We start from the raw sequence: 16,745 nt of genomic DNA, 5'->3' as shown, positions 1-16,745 counted from the left end.
GCAATATACATGTATTACTGCTATGTTGATTATGTCTGTGATTTAAGATTTTAAATATAAATGTTGTAGTCTGTACTTGGTTTTGTTTTTTTCATAATTTTTGGGAAAGGATATTGCCTGTTAAGAATAATCATCGAAGCTAAATTTCAAAGGAAGGGGATTGAATAAAACCGATAATCGCAAGGAATAAAACATGTGTATAAATTGTACATTGATATATGCATGTATATTTGATTCAACTGCATGGATGTGATTCAAATCGCCTTCTATTTTGCTGCTGTGTACATGTAAGTCAAGGAAATAAATTTTATAGCTAACCTGAGCAACAATAGAACTTATTCAAATCGGGTGAAATCTAATTTTCAAAAAGGTGAAATATCCTATTCATTTTTAGCTCACCTGAGTTGAAACTTCAGGTGAGCTTTGGGCAATTGGGGGGGGGGGGGGTACTTTTAAAGAGGAATACAGTGTATATAGAGTAAATCTTAAAAATCTTCTCAGAAACTTATGTGCCAGGAAAGCTGAAACTTGTGTGGAAGCATCCTCAGGTAGGGTAGATTCAAAGTTTGTTATAATCATGATCCCCAGGGATATGATGGGGTCACAACGTTGGGGGGGGGGGGGGAGGGAGAGGTCAAAAATCTACATAGTAATATAAAGGGAACAATCTTTAAAAAATCTTTTTCTAATAACCATTTGCCTAAAAAAAGCTGTAACTTTACTGAAAGCAACCTCAGATAATGTTGATCCGAGTTCTTTCAAATCAAAATCTTGACGAGTAGGGTGGGACCAGATTCAGGACCAAATTTTACAAAGGAAAACATTATAATTATTCACAAAAACTGAAATGTTATAATATGATATTTGGTTTTACTTATATGCAGAATTTTAACATTTTGCTGAATCTTTAAAATTGTTTAGACTTTCGCGCCTATATGATTCTTGGGCCTCACAAATGGTTCAGAGTTTGATATAAGTTTATATCTCATATATAAACAATTGTTTAGGATCTTTTTGAGAACTGCAATGCTCAACATGTGATATGACTATAAAATCACCCTTCTTGAAAAGGGACTTGATTATAAACATAAGAATATCCAGTGTAAAAAAAAATTGGATTTTTATTTATACAGGATCTACATGTATTATGCTACATTGTCCAGATAGTTTGTATTATGACTCCATAAAGCAGATTTTATCATGCCGATGTGGTAGAGTCAGGTATATGACATTCCTACTAGCTCTGGCTAGCGGGTTCACCCTTTAGCTCGATCAGTAGAGTGCTGGACTGGCGTGCCAGAGGACTCGGGTTCAAACCCCCAGTAGAGGCAATAATTGTCTCCATTACATTTATAAAAGTGTCAGTGTCAAATACAACAGAAATAAAATAGATACACACAGTTATATGTAAATATTTACACCTACCGAGTATTTTCTCTTTTAAAGAAACGGATTGTGATTCACAGCTCTTTAGAAACCGACATGACTGAAATCTACACTATCCAAACCCTAATAAAATCTTTGACTGCAGGATCGAAATTTCCTATATAAGACGACTTATTTACAATAATTTAGTTACTTTTACTCACTCTTCACGATCAATTCACTAATTTGTCTAAAGAAATTAAGATGTTAATATAAACAATAAAATGCTTTTTTTGATATAATTCATGGGGGTTATTATACAATGAAATGATTTCTTTAAATGATGAATCATGCGGGATATGAAGGTATAGCGACATGTAGAAAAAAAAACATACATAATCCGTCGGCGTTTGCAGGCGACAAACTTGAATTTTCCATAAATAACTAACAATAAAATATATTATTATACTCATTATACTTTCTATATGAGGAAACTCATTGAAAAATTGCAATCATGCAATAATTTCCAGGCACGTTCAATGTAGTATCGTTTTTTTTGGGGGGGGGGGGCTGGCACCCCTTTTTATTCGCAGCAGACATTTTTCTTAAATCTATATAAAAAATAGATATGTCATAATATTGCCCCCCCCCCCCCCACTTTTTTTTTTGGGGGGGGGGGGGGTATGTATAATATTAAACGAATTAAAGTAAAAAGAGGAAATCAACACTGAAACTGAAGTACGCACCCATATAACCCCCACCCCACCCCATGAATTTCAAGATTTCTGGGATGAGGCTGCCCCCCCCCCCCCCTCAACAGGCACTCTCAAAAACGATGCTACGTGCATGAATTCTACATATGTTCTTTTGCTTATTACTCTGCTGCACGGCAATAGTAAGATACAGGGTGTCTCAGAATATATTATACCATTTACTTGATCTTGAAAAAACTTTTGATTAAAATTATTTAACAAAAAATCAAAAAAATTAACAAACATTGATAAGTTTTTGGCAGATTGGGCATAGTTTATAAAAGCATAATAATTTTTTAAAGAGAGGGCGTCAATTGACGTCCTTTTTATTCAATGACAAGTCAATGAGTAAACTCCTCACAACAGCAACTGCACGGATCCCATTTTCTCACTTTCTCTCGCTATTTAAAGAATCTTTTGCAATTGTTTGTTGAGTTGTTTTCCCCAAGGTATTATTTTTCATAATTTGTACAATGTACGTTCTTTATATCTCATAAGCGTCGGAACGGTGGGGGGTGGGGTGGTGTTTAGTCCCCCCCCCCCTTTTTTTGCAAAGTGCAAAGTTAGACGTAACCATAACAAAAATCACCTTTTTTGCTTGTCAAGATTTCTGATAAGTCTAGCCCCCTTCTAATTTGTTTCCGACGCCATTGCATGTATATAGATTAGGAGTCTGGCGCGTTTGATTATACAGTTTTAAAACGGATGATACTTGCTCTCTTGTCCAATTCATCTTGTATAAAATTCAATTTGATCAGTCAAAGAAATATGAAGCAAATTGTGACATCCTAACTCAAAGAAAAGCAGTTTTTCTCCCAAACATTTTTTAGGGGAAAATTTAAACGATTTTACTTTGTATTTGAGTAACAATTCACAAGCATTGGCCAAATATCATTTGATTTATACAAATTTCAAACGTATCAGATATTCTGAGACGCCCCGTACTTGTGGAAAAAACCCCCCAAAGTTTTGTTACGATACTAATGTAGCTTTTTTTTTAAAGTAAAATTAATCATGCAGAACAGATTCGTTTAGAAATTGAACTTACTTTTTTGAAACTTTCATAGGACTAATTCGTGCCAAATTAACAAATAGAGGGATGCATTAATATACTAACATAGAGAATTTATCCTGCACTTCACTTCAACCTAGCTTAATCAATTAAATTCGTTTATTGAATAATTAAATTTATTCTCTCAAAACCAAAAAAAAAAACCAGTCAGGTTCAAAAGAAGCATATACACGTGTAAAATAAAATATAAACAAACAATCTAGAAGAGCAAACATGGAGGATAATTTATACAATCTCACAACTTTTGGTCACAATTATACATTAGCAAATGTTTTTATAATTCTTAATATTTAACTTTTAAACATGAAACCAGTTTTGTAAAATCGATATATTGTGAAAAATTACTGTAACATTTGTTTTTTTAAATGACACATTTACTTAGTCTTTAATCGTGTATCACAAGAATATAAATGAATTACCAACACACGATTTCAAAAAAAATATAGAATCATAAAAGTGTTAATTAATTTAATAACAATTAAAAACATATATAACATTATCTCAAAGTGCACTGCTCCCCCATAAAATATTTTATTTTTGTTGTTAAAGAAACTTATGGTTATGAGAAATTATTTTTATATGGTGAAATAAATTATGCTTAATGGTTTCTTTGTTCCAATATTTTCCAACAAGTATGCACTTGTTTGATAGGAGTTACTTCCCCATTGGAAAATTAACATTCGTAATATTCCGGAAATTTACAAAACCGGAAGCTTACAAATCACTGATTACACTAGGAAAAATTGATCAAATATAGAAGAATAACCTTCATCTGCTTTAAAATAGTTGGAATATCGCTTCAAAATTAACGATTTGGGCTCTTTTTAATAAAGCAGGAGGGAAATCCAATGTGACGTCATACTCCGAAAATTTTATATATGGCGGCGCGAATTCTAGGTATCATCACGTGACCCGATGCCATTGTGAGCGAAAAGACCCAGGTAATGAATGACGGAATTTCATAAAGAAATATTTCTCTAATTACGCTTTATCTTAGGGTACTAACTTTTTACTTATGGAAATGACATACTAGAGAGTGAATTTTATTGGATCTTTTGAATATTTATCTCAGTTTTGACTAGAAACGAAAGTTGAAGCGTAAATGAATATCGAGCATGGCGTCACATGTTCGTACTCCTTGTTTTGTTATTCATAAGATGCGGGATATGTCAGAACGTGCTATTCTTGATTTTCTTGTATATGCCTTTCTCCATAACCTGAACGGGGTTTTATCCTTGGAGAGCAAAAACATTAGCATATAGATGCGTTGCCATTGCAGAATTAACTTCCCGTTCTTTTGCTTGGTTTGACATTTTTCATCATTGTGTTAGCTTCAGCTAGTTGAAACCATTTAACCTGAGGAAAAAAATCGAACAGGGATCTCTGTTAACTATAATTAAACCTACCATAGTTTAAAGTTTATCAATTAAGACAATTCACACTAAAGTAACTAAATTATCCCTTTATCTTAGTAACAGGATGCAATTTTGTTAGTTCTCATTTTACCCAGATAATTGTTTTCACATTCTCAGTGTTTTCAGTTGAATGTTGTTTACATTAACATTTTGTAATAGATGTCAGTAGAATGAATGAGCTATGGAGTATCGTAAACATGATAATCTGTAATTTAACGCTAGTTGCACTTAGTGATGTGCAATATACACAATCTCAGTTCTATATGCACAAGTGTGCTGTGTAAAGAAAATGTGCAGTTATATTTACTTTCTCTCTTTTCCAGATATATCTATTGTATATAGAGAGTGTAAATACTGTATAGTATGACTACCATACTGAGCACGAGTCGTGCCAGCAACCGGCAAATTAAAGACAAAAATGTCAAACCTGCCAAAGACACAACACAGTCCAGATCAGAGGGACCACCTGAAAAGGCCAAGGTATGTACACAACAGTAAGGCCTAAAAGTACTATATATACATTCAAAGTCTTTTAATGTGTAAATGTCCATAATAACATAATAATTTAGAATGGCTATGCCACAGTACATTAGGTCACAGTTTTTTAGGTGCAACTTCTAAAATTGCTCTGTTTGATTCACCTTATGATTTTTTTCTGTTGGAGTTTATGATTTAGATATGCCAATCTGTTAAGTACAGACATGCTCTTAGCATAATATTCACTTTTATATTCAAAGACCAATTTGTACAAGTAGTTCCTACTGACATTTGGTCTTTAGAAAATATATGAGTTACAGGGTTCTCCTTAATTTTTACAATAAGTGGAGGAAAAGAAATAGTAAGGGGCACTGATGAGGGCTGCAGGCCCAAGGGAAGGGTAAGCCTGAGAGGAGATGTCCCCCCTCTTGGTAATTGGGGGCTTTGAAAGTAAAGTAATTGGCACCAATGTGAAAATAGGTGGCGAAATTGCCAGTCGCCTACACTTAATAAGAACCCTGGAGTTATATACATTAACATGCTGTCCGTAAAGGTTCTGGATATAATGGGATTCTACAAATCTTTGTGTGTATATTACAACAGGCCACTCCAGAACAACTTCGCCTAGCACAGCTTACATCTGTTAACTCGAAAGAGGATGCTGAATTTGAAAAGAAAGTCGTCCAGGTAAAGATGATTTTATTTCTTCAGATTTTTAAAGTTGTTCCTTTTCTGGTCTGTATCAACTCTGAAAGAAATGCTATAAATTGAAATATTAAAGATAAGTTTATTGTAATGTAATCATTTAGAAAACCTTTTCCTACAGTAATTGTGACTCATTATTGAACGTTTTCATGACCTTTCCGGTAACTATTGTTGGTCAGATATGTGTTCTAAACTAATTATATCTCATGCTTTGATCTGCTATTCCTTGTTTTGGCATTTAATGGGATTTAACGAAGTTTATAATCTTTTTTATCATTCTTGAATATGTGTTTGATATTTTCAGGTTATGGAAATAACTGGACGTGACAAAAATGTATGCGAAATTGCTTTACAAGACTGCAAAAATGACACAGATAGAGCTGTTAATATGCTTCTAGAAAATGACTTTGAAGAGGTTTGTCTGATTTAATTATGAAATGTAGCATATTAGAAATAGGAAGGATATAAATCAGGGCTCCCACTGGACCAAATTTCCCTTTCGCCACTTTTTCGCGTCATTACGCGGCGCAAGATGTTCATTAACTAATACCTCAAATTCAACACTTATATTACTGAATAATATGTTATAATGTTATATTATATTTATCCCTTAATATCCAGTAAAACATCTACTATAAACCAACACTTATTTCTAAATGATAAATTGTTAATTTACGTTTTGGAGTGGATGGTTTGACTATTTTGTCTGAACTAGATGCTTGAGCAGGAGGGGCTGAATGTTCAGACCCCGAATTGGAAGAAAAGCCAAACATTGACAATTTCTGAATTTTAGACTGACAAGGGTCAGAACTACAAGTTTTCGTTTTCCCATATTGACAAGCCAAATGTCAAAAGTAAATGGGGTACATGGTCAAGCAAGATTATCATATTTATACCGTAGCGCACTGGACATCAAAGAAAATTAATTATCTGCGTTGATATGTCCTTATCAATGACGACCGACTGCAGTGTTTTGAAATTTCATGAGAAAAAATCAAACACAACCCAATTATAGAAAATAATAATAAATAGTTTCAACGTTATCCAAAAACAAATGTTCGGGAATACAATTGATGTATACATATAATACGCATTTATATAACCAATTATTTGGCGATCGGTGCACTGGTTACGATTTGAGACTAAAATGGAGACGATAACAGTATAATGAGTGAGACTTTAAATGCTTTAAAAATTGACCACAAGCCGTGTATACAACCGTCTCGTGCCCGATTACATAATTATAGACGTCTTGCAGCCAAATATTACCTGAGGCTATTATCTGGCCAGAGCTCTGTGTGCACTGGAGCGACGCGAGATTTCCGGTCGTGTGCGATGACGAAATAAACACACTCTAACTGAATAAACAGGTGTATATTTTAAACGAAAACTGAACACTGATTTTTTTGGCATTTTATTACAAAAAAAGGATTTTCGCCACTTTCAAATTTCTTTTCGCCACATATGAAAAAAATTCGCCATTGGCGAAAATGACGAAGCCCAGCTCGAGGCCTGATAAAAATATGCAAATAGACATATCAATTTTGCATGTAACAATTTCAGGGAATGGGTGAATGGAGGGAGACCACAAAGAAGAAGAAAAGACAAACACCCTCCAATTCCACTAATTCCAAATCAGATTCCAATAATCACATAGAGGAGGAATCTCCCAAACCAGAACAGACCATAGACACAGAAAAGCCTGATAGGCGAGAACGACCAGAGAGCAGCAACCGACGAAACAAAAGACCTGATACACGCCCTCCACGTCTGGCCAATAAGGGAAGGGGAGGCAGAGATAAGCCAGAATACTTTCGCACTGAAAAGATGAATGGCGATACAGAAAAGTATGCAATTCTTTATACATTGTGCTTGCTGTCTGCATTTTGCATTCATTTAAGCATAATTTTGAAGTTTCTGTTTATGGAGATTTATAGTCAAGTGAGCTAATAGAATGTATTTATTAAGCTTGGATAAAGTGACATATTCATCATTGGTATAGACCAAGCATCATGGACCCTTCAAACTTCAAACGAGTGTTGAAATTTAAATTGTGTAGAGTGTCATATCATGTGTTCTTGATTTCAGTGACAGTAACTTTGGAACATTTGGCAACAACAAAGAGCGTGATGGAGATGGAAGTCGGGGGCGAGGCAGGGGGCGTGGCCGAGGGAGAGGTCGTGGTGCTGGAGGAGGAAGCAGTGGACGAGGAAGGTAAACACCCAGCTTCTTTTCTGGGGATCCGAACAAAAAAAAATCAGAAGTTATAATGTCTATTTATATTCTGCTAACTTCCAGGTCTATTTTATATGCTCTGTGGATATACTGGGCAGTTTAATAGATAATAAATATGGTTTAATTTTCTGTTCAGAAGTTATAACAGACCACAGCGGTTTGACGGTGGCCCTCAAATTGACACATGGACCAATGAAACAGCTGAAAATGCAGAAAAAGAAAACATGGCTGGTAAGTGACTGTAGGGTTGAAAAGTTGATTTAAATTGTACTAAATGAAACCCCTCTTTTAAAATGTTTGGAATCAGTTAATTTTAGGTGATTTGGTATAGGGATAAATCTGATTTAACAATATGACACATTACATGAATGCTCTCTTATTAAGTAACCTTCATTTATTTTAGGAAGCTGGGGAGACATTGAAGACTGGAGTGAAGATCAGTGGACTGGAAGTGTATGTGAAATTAATAAAAAATTTGAATATTCAAAGTTCAGAATTGGTTTTGATAATGAACAACCTTTTTTTCATCCAAGTGTCATTTTTTATGAAATTATCGGTATATAAATAAATGAACATATGATATCTAATTCCAGCTCACAGAATCCAAAGTGTTCACATCTTCAACCAAAAACACCCAGAAAGCTGAAAATTCTAACAGCCTGAATGATTCCTCGAATGGAATTGGTCAGAGGTAAAGATTTAGTTTTAGCAGTAAAAGTTGGTAGATGAACTTTAGTTTTTGGTTGGTTTTTTTTGGACCAAAATAAAATAGAGACTTCACAATTGATGATCTTAAATTGCAAGGTCATATTGATCATTATAGTTTGGATATTTTCTATGCCATGTGGCTATGCTCAGGGGCATAATGATTTACTATTACATCATGTTATTATGAACATAATGAAGTGCAAGTTAAGGAATACTTTGATTTATCTGAAATGTGTGGTGTTACATGTAATGTATACTAACTGGGCATGGTGTTGAAATTAGAAAGAAGAGGGGAGTATTGACAATAGAAATTGAATATTTCTGTAATGACCCACAGTATACATCATTAATATATAGATGTACATGTTAACTGTATAAGAGACAAATTGAATTCATTTCTAAATTATTTATTTTTTTTTCAGGTTAGATCTTGGGACTTTACTACAAAAGCCCAGCAGTGACACAGAATCAGCCTTCATCTCTCAGTTTAACCAGCAAGCTACAGAGTCCATTAAAAACTCTATTGGCGTAAGTACATGTAGTTTAAAAAAGGATGTTGTGATCACATTGAAGCTGTTTTTAAAATCGTCTCTCACATGAAATATATTTATCTGTTGAGAAAATGGAAAGAATAAGATGAGACTAGTTAAAGAGAAATTCTATATCATTTTCTTAGAAAGACTTGGAAAGATTAAGCATTAATTATTTATTCCCTGTTGAACAGATTGGTTCTGGGAACCGAGCACAGTATTCTAGTCAGGAGACCAGTCGATCTACCTTCAGTAGCAGCCCACTGACAAGCACTGCTTTGACCAATCACCTGCAGTCGTCAGCTTTGTCCTCTCAGCTCCCCAGCTCCCTGTCCAGTGACATCACATCCACAGCTGCAGTAGATGCCTTGGTGTCGACATTTACCCAGCAGGGTCAGAACATTGCAGCGAATGCCAATCTGGACCAAATCGGTGGCAGTAACTTATTGCCTGTCGTGTCGCAAAACTCCAGTTCAGACGGCTCTTCAGCAGGAAATCTACAGTCTGTTCTACAACAGAGGCCAAAGCCCCAGAGGTCAAAGTTACCTCCTCCCTCAAAGGTAAGATAGCCGTAGCCAGAGAGTAATTCAGGAAACATGTACATACTGCTGATCTGTGGTTATTGTAAACATATTGAATTTAGAGTACTATATTTTTGCAGAAATTGATTATTCATCAAGTTAGAGTGGATTTGAGTTTTTTTCTGTCAATTACTATTCCTATACATAGATGTATATTAAAAGCATATATATATATATAGTCTGTCCCAAGATATTTTTGCCGCATATTTTTAAAAATCAGTTGATATTTATAAATACCTCTTGGTTCAGACGATGTTCATTCAAAAGTATGAAAAAATCCCAAGATTTCCCCGTTGAAACGCCCCTTCTAGCTTGTCAGGTTTCAATACACGGCTAAAAATAGAAAGTCTATGGGGATTTTGAATTGCATCAACCATTATTAAGCCCGGATGATAACGTTGAAAAATTGTGCGAGGTATTCTGAGTAACTTCTGAATGGAGAAAAGATGTCAACATTCCCCGTTATTAATCTCCGTAGGAAATCTGTTTTCATTCCTGTGAATTTTTACGAGGAAAAATAATAATGTTTGAATAAAGTTATCTTGGAAATTTTCCTTTTCATCGATTTCAATTGTACTTCTTTCAAAGGTATGTGTATTTTTGAGGCGTCGAGCTAATGCTCGGCAGCCTTCTAGCGATCGTCTGGATTGGCAATCGTCCAAAAATTCATGCTCTGCACCTCCTTTTTAATTCGCATAAAAAACAAGTTCCTTGAAGTATTAAACGTATTACAAGATTTGTATTCCTTTTATTCAACTAAATTGTGTACAAAAAAACCAACTTTGCCTCCCTGGTTATTGACAACTCATTGCATTAGTATAAATTTGCTTAATCAAGAAATGGTGGATGAATACAATAAGGTGCAATGTAAACATTCACTAAAATATTGTTTAAGTTTATCGCTTACATTTTGATTGGAGACCGTGCCCTATAGAAATAAAATTTGATATGTAAATTTATTTGTTATCGGGCATGGTCTCCAAAATAATTTTAAGCGATAAACTTATCTAGAGATTTTGTTGCAATTAAGAAACACGATAATGCAGTTGGTTTGGTCGAGCATTTTAGATAGCACGTGTTTTGGATTTGTTTGTAAACAACCATAGCATAGGTAATCTTGTTTCAAACGGGAATTGAAATAAATAAAAGTATGTTTTATTATTATAATTAGGGACACACTGTTAATGTATTCAAATTATGAGCCTGTGAATTGTGCAAAGACTTTTTAAAGCAGAAAAAAAATAATTTGTTTTTGAACTTTGAAATTTCTTCGATTTTTGTAACCATGATGGGTTATTGTATTATAAACTCATCACTACCTATTTTATGACGAAAATACTGATTATTGTTTTTGAAACAGCACAAAATGCAATTTATTTCCTATTTTATTCTAATATTATTTGATAAACGACTATATATATTAGTACAGAAATTAAAATTATTGATATCATTCTATATAAAAGAAAATGTCAGCTCGACGCCTTTGTGGCCGTTCCGGCCTTTGATTTATTAAAAACCGTCCAAATGTACAGCATAAATAACTTGGGACAGACTATAGCAGTGAACTTGATTTAGCAGAATCATCTTTCCTCCAAAAAAGCTGATTAAAATACACAGCCAAATGTAACATGTTTACAGTATTAACATGATTTACAATGGACTTGTTCTTTGACTTCACAGATTCCTGCTTCTGCTGTGGAAATGCCAGGACACCAGAAACAGATGGGAAGCCTTGATGTACAGTTTGGGAATTGGGAGTCTTCAGCTGAAACCTCACTGTTTAGTTTTGGGTCTGACTCTTCTGTATCAAAGAGTATGCCGAGTACACTTGCTAGCAGGTTAATTATTAAATTATGTTTGTGTATTCATTTTTATTGTTTTAATGCGAAAGAATTGTCTTGTCTAAAGAAGATGCTGAAGAAGACTTGCATAAGTAATAAATGTATATCAATTATCTGAATAGAGAATTGGAATGATTTCTAAAATCTGTTCTGCTGTCTCCTGATTTTTTAACAAATTAGAATCAAGAGTGATGATTGTGGTTTTCTTTTTTCAGTACAAACACTTCAATGAACAATCATATTTCTCAACAAAATGAATCTGTGATGACCTCAAGGATTACTACTCCTCCCAACAGTAGCTCCACCATGGCCGGTCAAGAATCTCCGCGAAGCAGCATGTTCCATAACTCACCATACACAACTCCTACCAAGAAAGACTCCTCAGCTCTTGCTCAAAACAAGGTAAAGTTAGAAATACTCATTAAGCGTGTTATGCCGGTACATCTACAGGCTATGTATGTTCCCATTTAACAAGTACTGCTAAATCTGAAAAATATATACTTAGTGGAAAACCTAAGATGAAGAAAAGCCAAATATTTTTGTTGGGCATATGAGAAATTAGAATTTTTTAAATAAATGATTATGTATAATTAAGGAGTAATAATCATTCAAAAATAAGGGTTTATATCTTGTTAGTGATATATCATCTTTTAAGACGTTTAATGTATTTGTATCAGTTTGCTTTTACTTTTTCCATGTTATGTAACGATTACAAATTTAATATCTATTTTCATCACAACCATGGGAATATCTTGCTTTCTATTCAAAATGTGACTGATATTTTTAGGTCACCTGAGTCACTCAGGTGACCTATTGCAATTGGTCTTCGTCCGTCGTCGTGCGTCGTGCGTCGTGCGTTAACAATTTTACATTTTTAACTTCTTCTTGAAAACTACCAGGCCAATCGTTACCATTTTTGGTGTGAAGCATCTCTATGGTAAGAAGAATCTAAATTGTGAAATTTATGGCTCTACCACCCCTGGGGTGCCACGGGCGGGGCCAAATATGCAAAAAAAGCCAAATTTTCAAAAATCTTCTTCTCTACTTCCACACAACTGAGGAAAAAACTGAATGCATGGTTATGATGTCCATGAGGCCCTCTACCAAAATTGTGAAATTTATGGCCCCTGGGTCTGGGGTTCTGGCTCTAGGGTGGGGCCAATATGGCCATATAGTAATGTATTAAATCTTAGAAAATCTTCTTCTCTACTCCCATATATATTTGTTAAAAACTAAATGCATGGTTATGATGTCCATGAAGCCCTCTACCTTAATTGTGAAATTAATGACCCCTGGGTCAGGGGTTCAGGCTCTAGGGTGGGGCCAATATGGCCAAATAGTAAAAATGTATTAAATCTTAGAAAATCTTCTTCTCTACTATCATATATATTTGTTAAAAACTAAATGCATGATAATGATGTCCATGAAGCCCTCAACCTAAATTGTGAAATTCATGAACCCTCGGTCAGGGGTACAGGCTTTAGGGTGGGGCCAATATGGCCATGTAGTAAAAATGTATTAAATCTTAGAAAATCTTCTTCCCTACTCTCATATATATTTGTTAAATACTAAATACATGATTATGATGTCCATGAAGCCCTCTACCTAAATTGTGAAATTCATGACCCCTGGGTCAGGGGTTCAGGCTTTAGGGTGGGGCCAATATGGCCAAATAGTAAAAATGTATTAAATCTTAGAAAATCTTCTTCTCTGCTCCCATATATATTTGTTAAAAACTAAATGCATGGTTATGATGTCCATGAAGCCCTCTACTTTAATTGTGAAATGCATGACCCCTCGGTCAGGGGTTCAGGCTCTAGGGTGGGGCCGATATGGCTAAATAGTAAAAATGTATTAAATCTTAGAAAATCTTCTTCTCTGCTCCCATATATATTTGTTAAAAACTAAATGCATGATTATGATGTCCATGAAGCCCTCAACCTAAATTGTGAAATTCATGAACCCTCGGTCAGGGGTACAGGCTTTAGGGTGGGGCCAATATGGCCATGTAGTAAAAATGTATTAAATCTTAGAAAATCTTCTTCCCTACTCTCATATATATTTGTTAAATACTAAATACATGATTATGATGTCCATGAAGCCCTCTACCTAAATTGTGAAATTCATGACCCCTGGGTCAGGGGTTCAGGCTTTAGGGTGGGGCCAATATGGCCAAATAGTAAAAATGTATTAAATCTTAGAAAATCTTCTTCTCTGCTCCCATATATATTTGTTAAAAACTAAATGCATGGTTATGATGTCCATGAAGCCCTCTACTTTAATTGTGAAATGCATGACCCCTCGGTCAGGGGTTCAGGCTCTAGGGTGGGGCCGATATGGCTAAATAGTAAAAATGTATTAAATCTTAGAAAATCTTCTTCTCTGCTCCCATATATATTTGTTAAAAACTAAATGCATGATTATGATGTCCATGAGGCTCTCTACTAAAATTTTGAAGTTCATGACCCCTTTGTTAGGTGTTCATGCTCTAGGGTGGGGCCAATATGGCCATATAGTAAAAATGATTTAAATCTTAGAAAATCTTCTTCTCTACTCCCACACATGTGGGCAAAAAACTGAATACATGGTTATGATATCCACAATCTCCTTTACCTAAATTGTGAAATTCATGGCCCCTGGGTCAGGGGTTCAGGACATGAGGGGGGGGGGAGGGGCAATATGGCAATATAGTGTTAATGCATATAATGTTTAAAAATCTTCTTCTCTATTCTCACACATCTGTATAAAAAAACCGACTAATAATTGTTTACCAGGAAGTCCTCTACTGAAATTTTAATTTTCATGTCCCCTGGGGTATGGGTTTTGACTCTAGGGCAGGGCCAAAATGGATGTATAGATGCTAATGCATATAACGTTAAAAAATTATCTTCTTTACTCCCACACACCTGAAAGGAAAACTAAATTCATTATTTTGTAGACCAGATCTTTTAGTTTTTCACCAAAATTATAGGTTTCACAGTTCTTTTTGAATTAATTGTGGTTGCCATTACAAATTTATAATTTTTCTACTCCAGTATGAAACCTAATTAATTAGATGCATATATGAGACTCCATGACAAGTTTGTGTATTGGATATATGCTACTCAGGTGACCGTTAAGGCCAATTGGCCTCTTGTATCTCTGAAGAACTTGTATTATCTTTTATTATGGACATTTTTTATTAGACAATTGTTCAATTTTTACATCCATACATTAATGTTTTAACTCTCTACAGAGGAGTCCCCATGAGACAATGCCATTCCCGCAATCTCAGACTGACAGAAAATCCAGCTCCATGATTGGATCACAGAGATCAGGATCAAGTCAGAGTAAGTTGATAGCTTTACAATGTTCTTCTCAATATGTAGAAATTGCCCAGATTTATTACAGTATACAAACATATATTACATGTGTTTGACCAGAAAAGTTTCCTTAGAAGATACTGACTTCTCAGTTTTGATGCATTTACAGGTTCCATGCAGACAAGCAAAGCTGATTCAAGTCTGAGCTTTTCCCAGAGTGCTCCTGGGGGTTACCAAGGGTCATATCAGTCTCAGTCTGTACTCAGCAATTCCACTGGACTCAGCAACTCGTCAGGACTCCGTGGAGATGTGTCCAGTCTCAGTCGAGATCCTTCGGTCCTGTCGTCCATGGATGCCACAGGATTGTCAGTGTCAAGTCTTTCAAACTCAAGTGGATTGACAAACTCCACAGGAATGTCCACAGCATCGGGATTAGTGAATTCCTCAGGGTTGTCAAATTCTAGAGATCCATCTTCTTTAACAGGTGCTCCAGGCCTGAGTAATTCATCTGGATTATCAAATACAGGAAATCTCCAAAGTTCAGGACTTTCCAATTCCACTGGTCTGTCAAACAGTAGTGGAATGGGCAGCACTGCCTTTAATACAACTCAGCAGAACTATCAGAGCCAGTATCAATCTGGATCTAGCCAATACCAAGCTAGTCAGAATCAGTATCAGTCTGGTCAGGGCTATAACTCAAGTTCTTCTCAGTATCAAAATCAGTACCATCAGAACTATGGACAGTCTGGGTCTTCGTTCCCCAATCAAAATTCATACGGCAGTGGAAGTAGCTACAACTCGCAATCCTCGCAGAATTCTTTGTATCAGTCGTCTGTGCCGACTACATACTCGAACCAGAATTCCGCCTCTCAAAACGCCCAGAATTCCCTGTACCATCAGTCATCGCCATCATCTTACCAACAGAACAGTCAGTCTTATCACAGAGACTCGCAAGCCCCCGGTGCATATTCGGCAAATGTGAGTCAGTCCAACTCAAGTTCATACCAAAGAGACAGTAGTCAGTCTGGGCTGTCCACCACAGTGTCTCAGAGCCAGACTGGATACTCCTCTCAAACCTATGGGTCTTCACAGCATCAAAACAGCTTGCCATCCAACCTACAAAGTTCACCATTAAATCCCAACAAACTAGGAGATTCTCTATCCAAGATGTCGGTAAAAGACTCATCGATGGACACCAGGCAGTCGCCTCAGGTAAGATCAGGTGTCAAGGGAAGCTTATGAATATACAACAAATGTACTTTGTATGCATTTAAACACATTCTGATTGATTTACATTTAGTGGTATGTGACAAAAAGCATTGTAAAATAGTTGTTGAAGAAAATTGAATGTTAAAATATTCTGGTTATGTCCACATTAAAAGTTTGCAAATACGTTGCAACATTTCTCAATAGATCTGTGCTTCCTTGCAGTATGATTCCTCCTCAACAACAACAAGTACTCTGACTGGAACAACAAGCACATCCTCACTGTCCACAGGAACCAATACCCCCTCTACAACAACTTCTACGTCCTTGCCATCAGCTGCTGGTAACAGTGTATCCAAAACTAACTCCAACACCAGTAATAGTAGTTGTAAGACTTGATTCTAAATCCTTCATAGCAGTTTAGCACCAGGCCAAGCTTTGTTTTAATAGCTATCTTGTAAATCTTCTTGAAGTTTTAAGTGCTGCTTTGAAGTTGCTAAGCTTTCAAAAGATTTCAGTGATTCACCAGAAAAATTTAATTTATTTTTCTTTCTTA

The 16,745-nt window shown here is 35.5% G+C and overlaps 1 protein-coding gene across 5 annotated transcripts in view; it reads left to right on the top strand.

Moving 5' to 3' along the window:
- The window catches only part of LOC128178781 (protein lingerer-like), a 30,124-nt gene that overhangs the window by 8,104 nt on the left and 5,275 nt on the right, over positions 1-16,745 (top strand). For 2 of the 5 annotated variants that reach the window (XM_052846110.1, XM_052846108.1), the window contains exons 1-16: positions 3,983-4,130; positions 4,928-5,084; positions 5,685-5,768; positions 6,091-6,201; positions 7,350-7,633; positions 7,875-8,000; positions 8,158-8,252; positions 8,425-8,474; positions 8,615-8,712; positions 9,152-9,257; positions 9,454-9,819; positions 11,521-11,678; positions 11,897-12,083; positions 14,917-15,010; positions 15,153-16,195; positions 16,415-16,532. In XM_052846110.1, the coding sequence (XP_052702070.1) occupies positions 4,968-5,084; positions 5,685-5,768; positions 6,091-6,201; positions 7,350-7,633; positions 7,875-8,000; positions 8,158-8,252; positions 8,425-8,474; positions 8,615-8,712; positions 9,152-9,257; positions 9,454-9,819; positions 11,521-11,678; positions 11,897-12,083; positions 14,917-15,010; positions 15,153-16,195; positions 16,415-16,532 (3,037 nt within the window). In that variant the 5' untranslated portion in view covers positions 3,983-4,130; positions 4,928-4,967. Of the gene's footprint in view, positions 1-3,982; positions 4,131-4,927; positions 5,085-5,684; positions 5,769-6,090; positions 6,202-7,349; positions 7,634-7,874; positions 8,001-8,157; positions 8,253-8,424; positions 8,475-8,614; positions 8,713-9,151; positions 9,258-9,453; positions 9,820-11,520; positions 11,679-11,896; positions 12,084-14,916; positions 15,011-15,152; positions 16,196-16,414; positions 16,578-16,745 lie in introns of those variants that run through there. The other 3 variants (XM_052846109.1, XM_052846107.1, XM_052846111.1) reach the window with 2 other exon arrangements.

The sequence above is a fragment of the Crassostrea angulata genome, chromosome 3 (assembly GCF_025612915.1).
Source record: "Crassostrea angulata isolate pt1a10 chromosome 3, ASM2561291v2, whole genome shotgun sequence".
Classification (NCBI taxonomy): Eukaryota; Metazoa; Mollusca; class Bivalvia; order Ostreida; family Ostreidae; genus Magallana; species Magallana angulata.
This window is presented reverse-complemented; position numbering and strand designations above follow the sequence as displayed.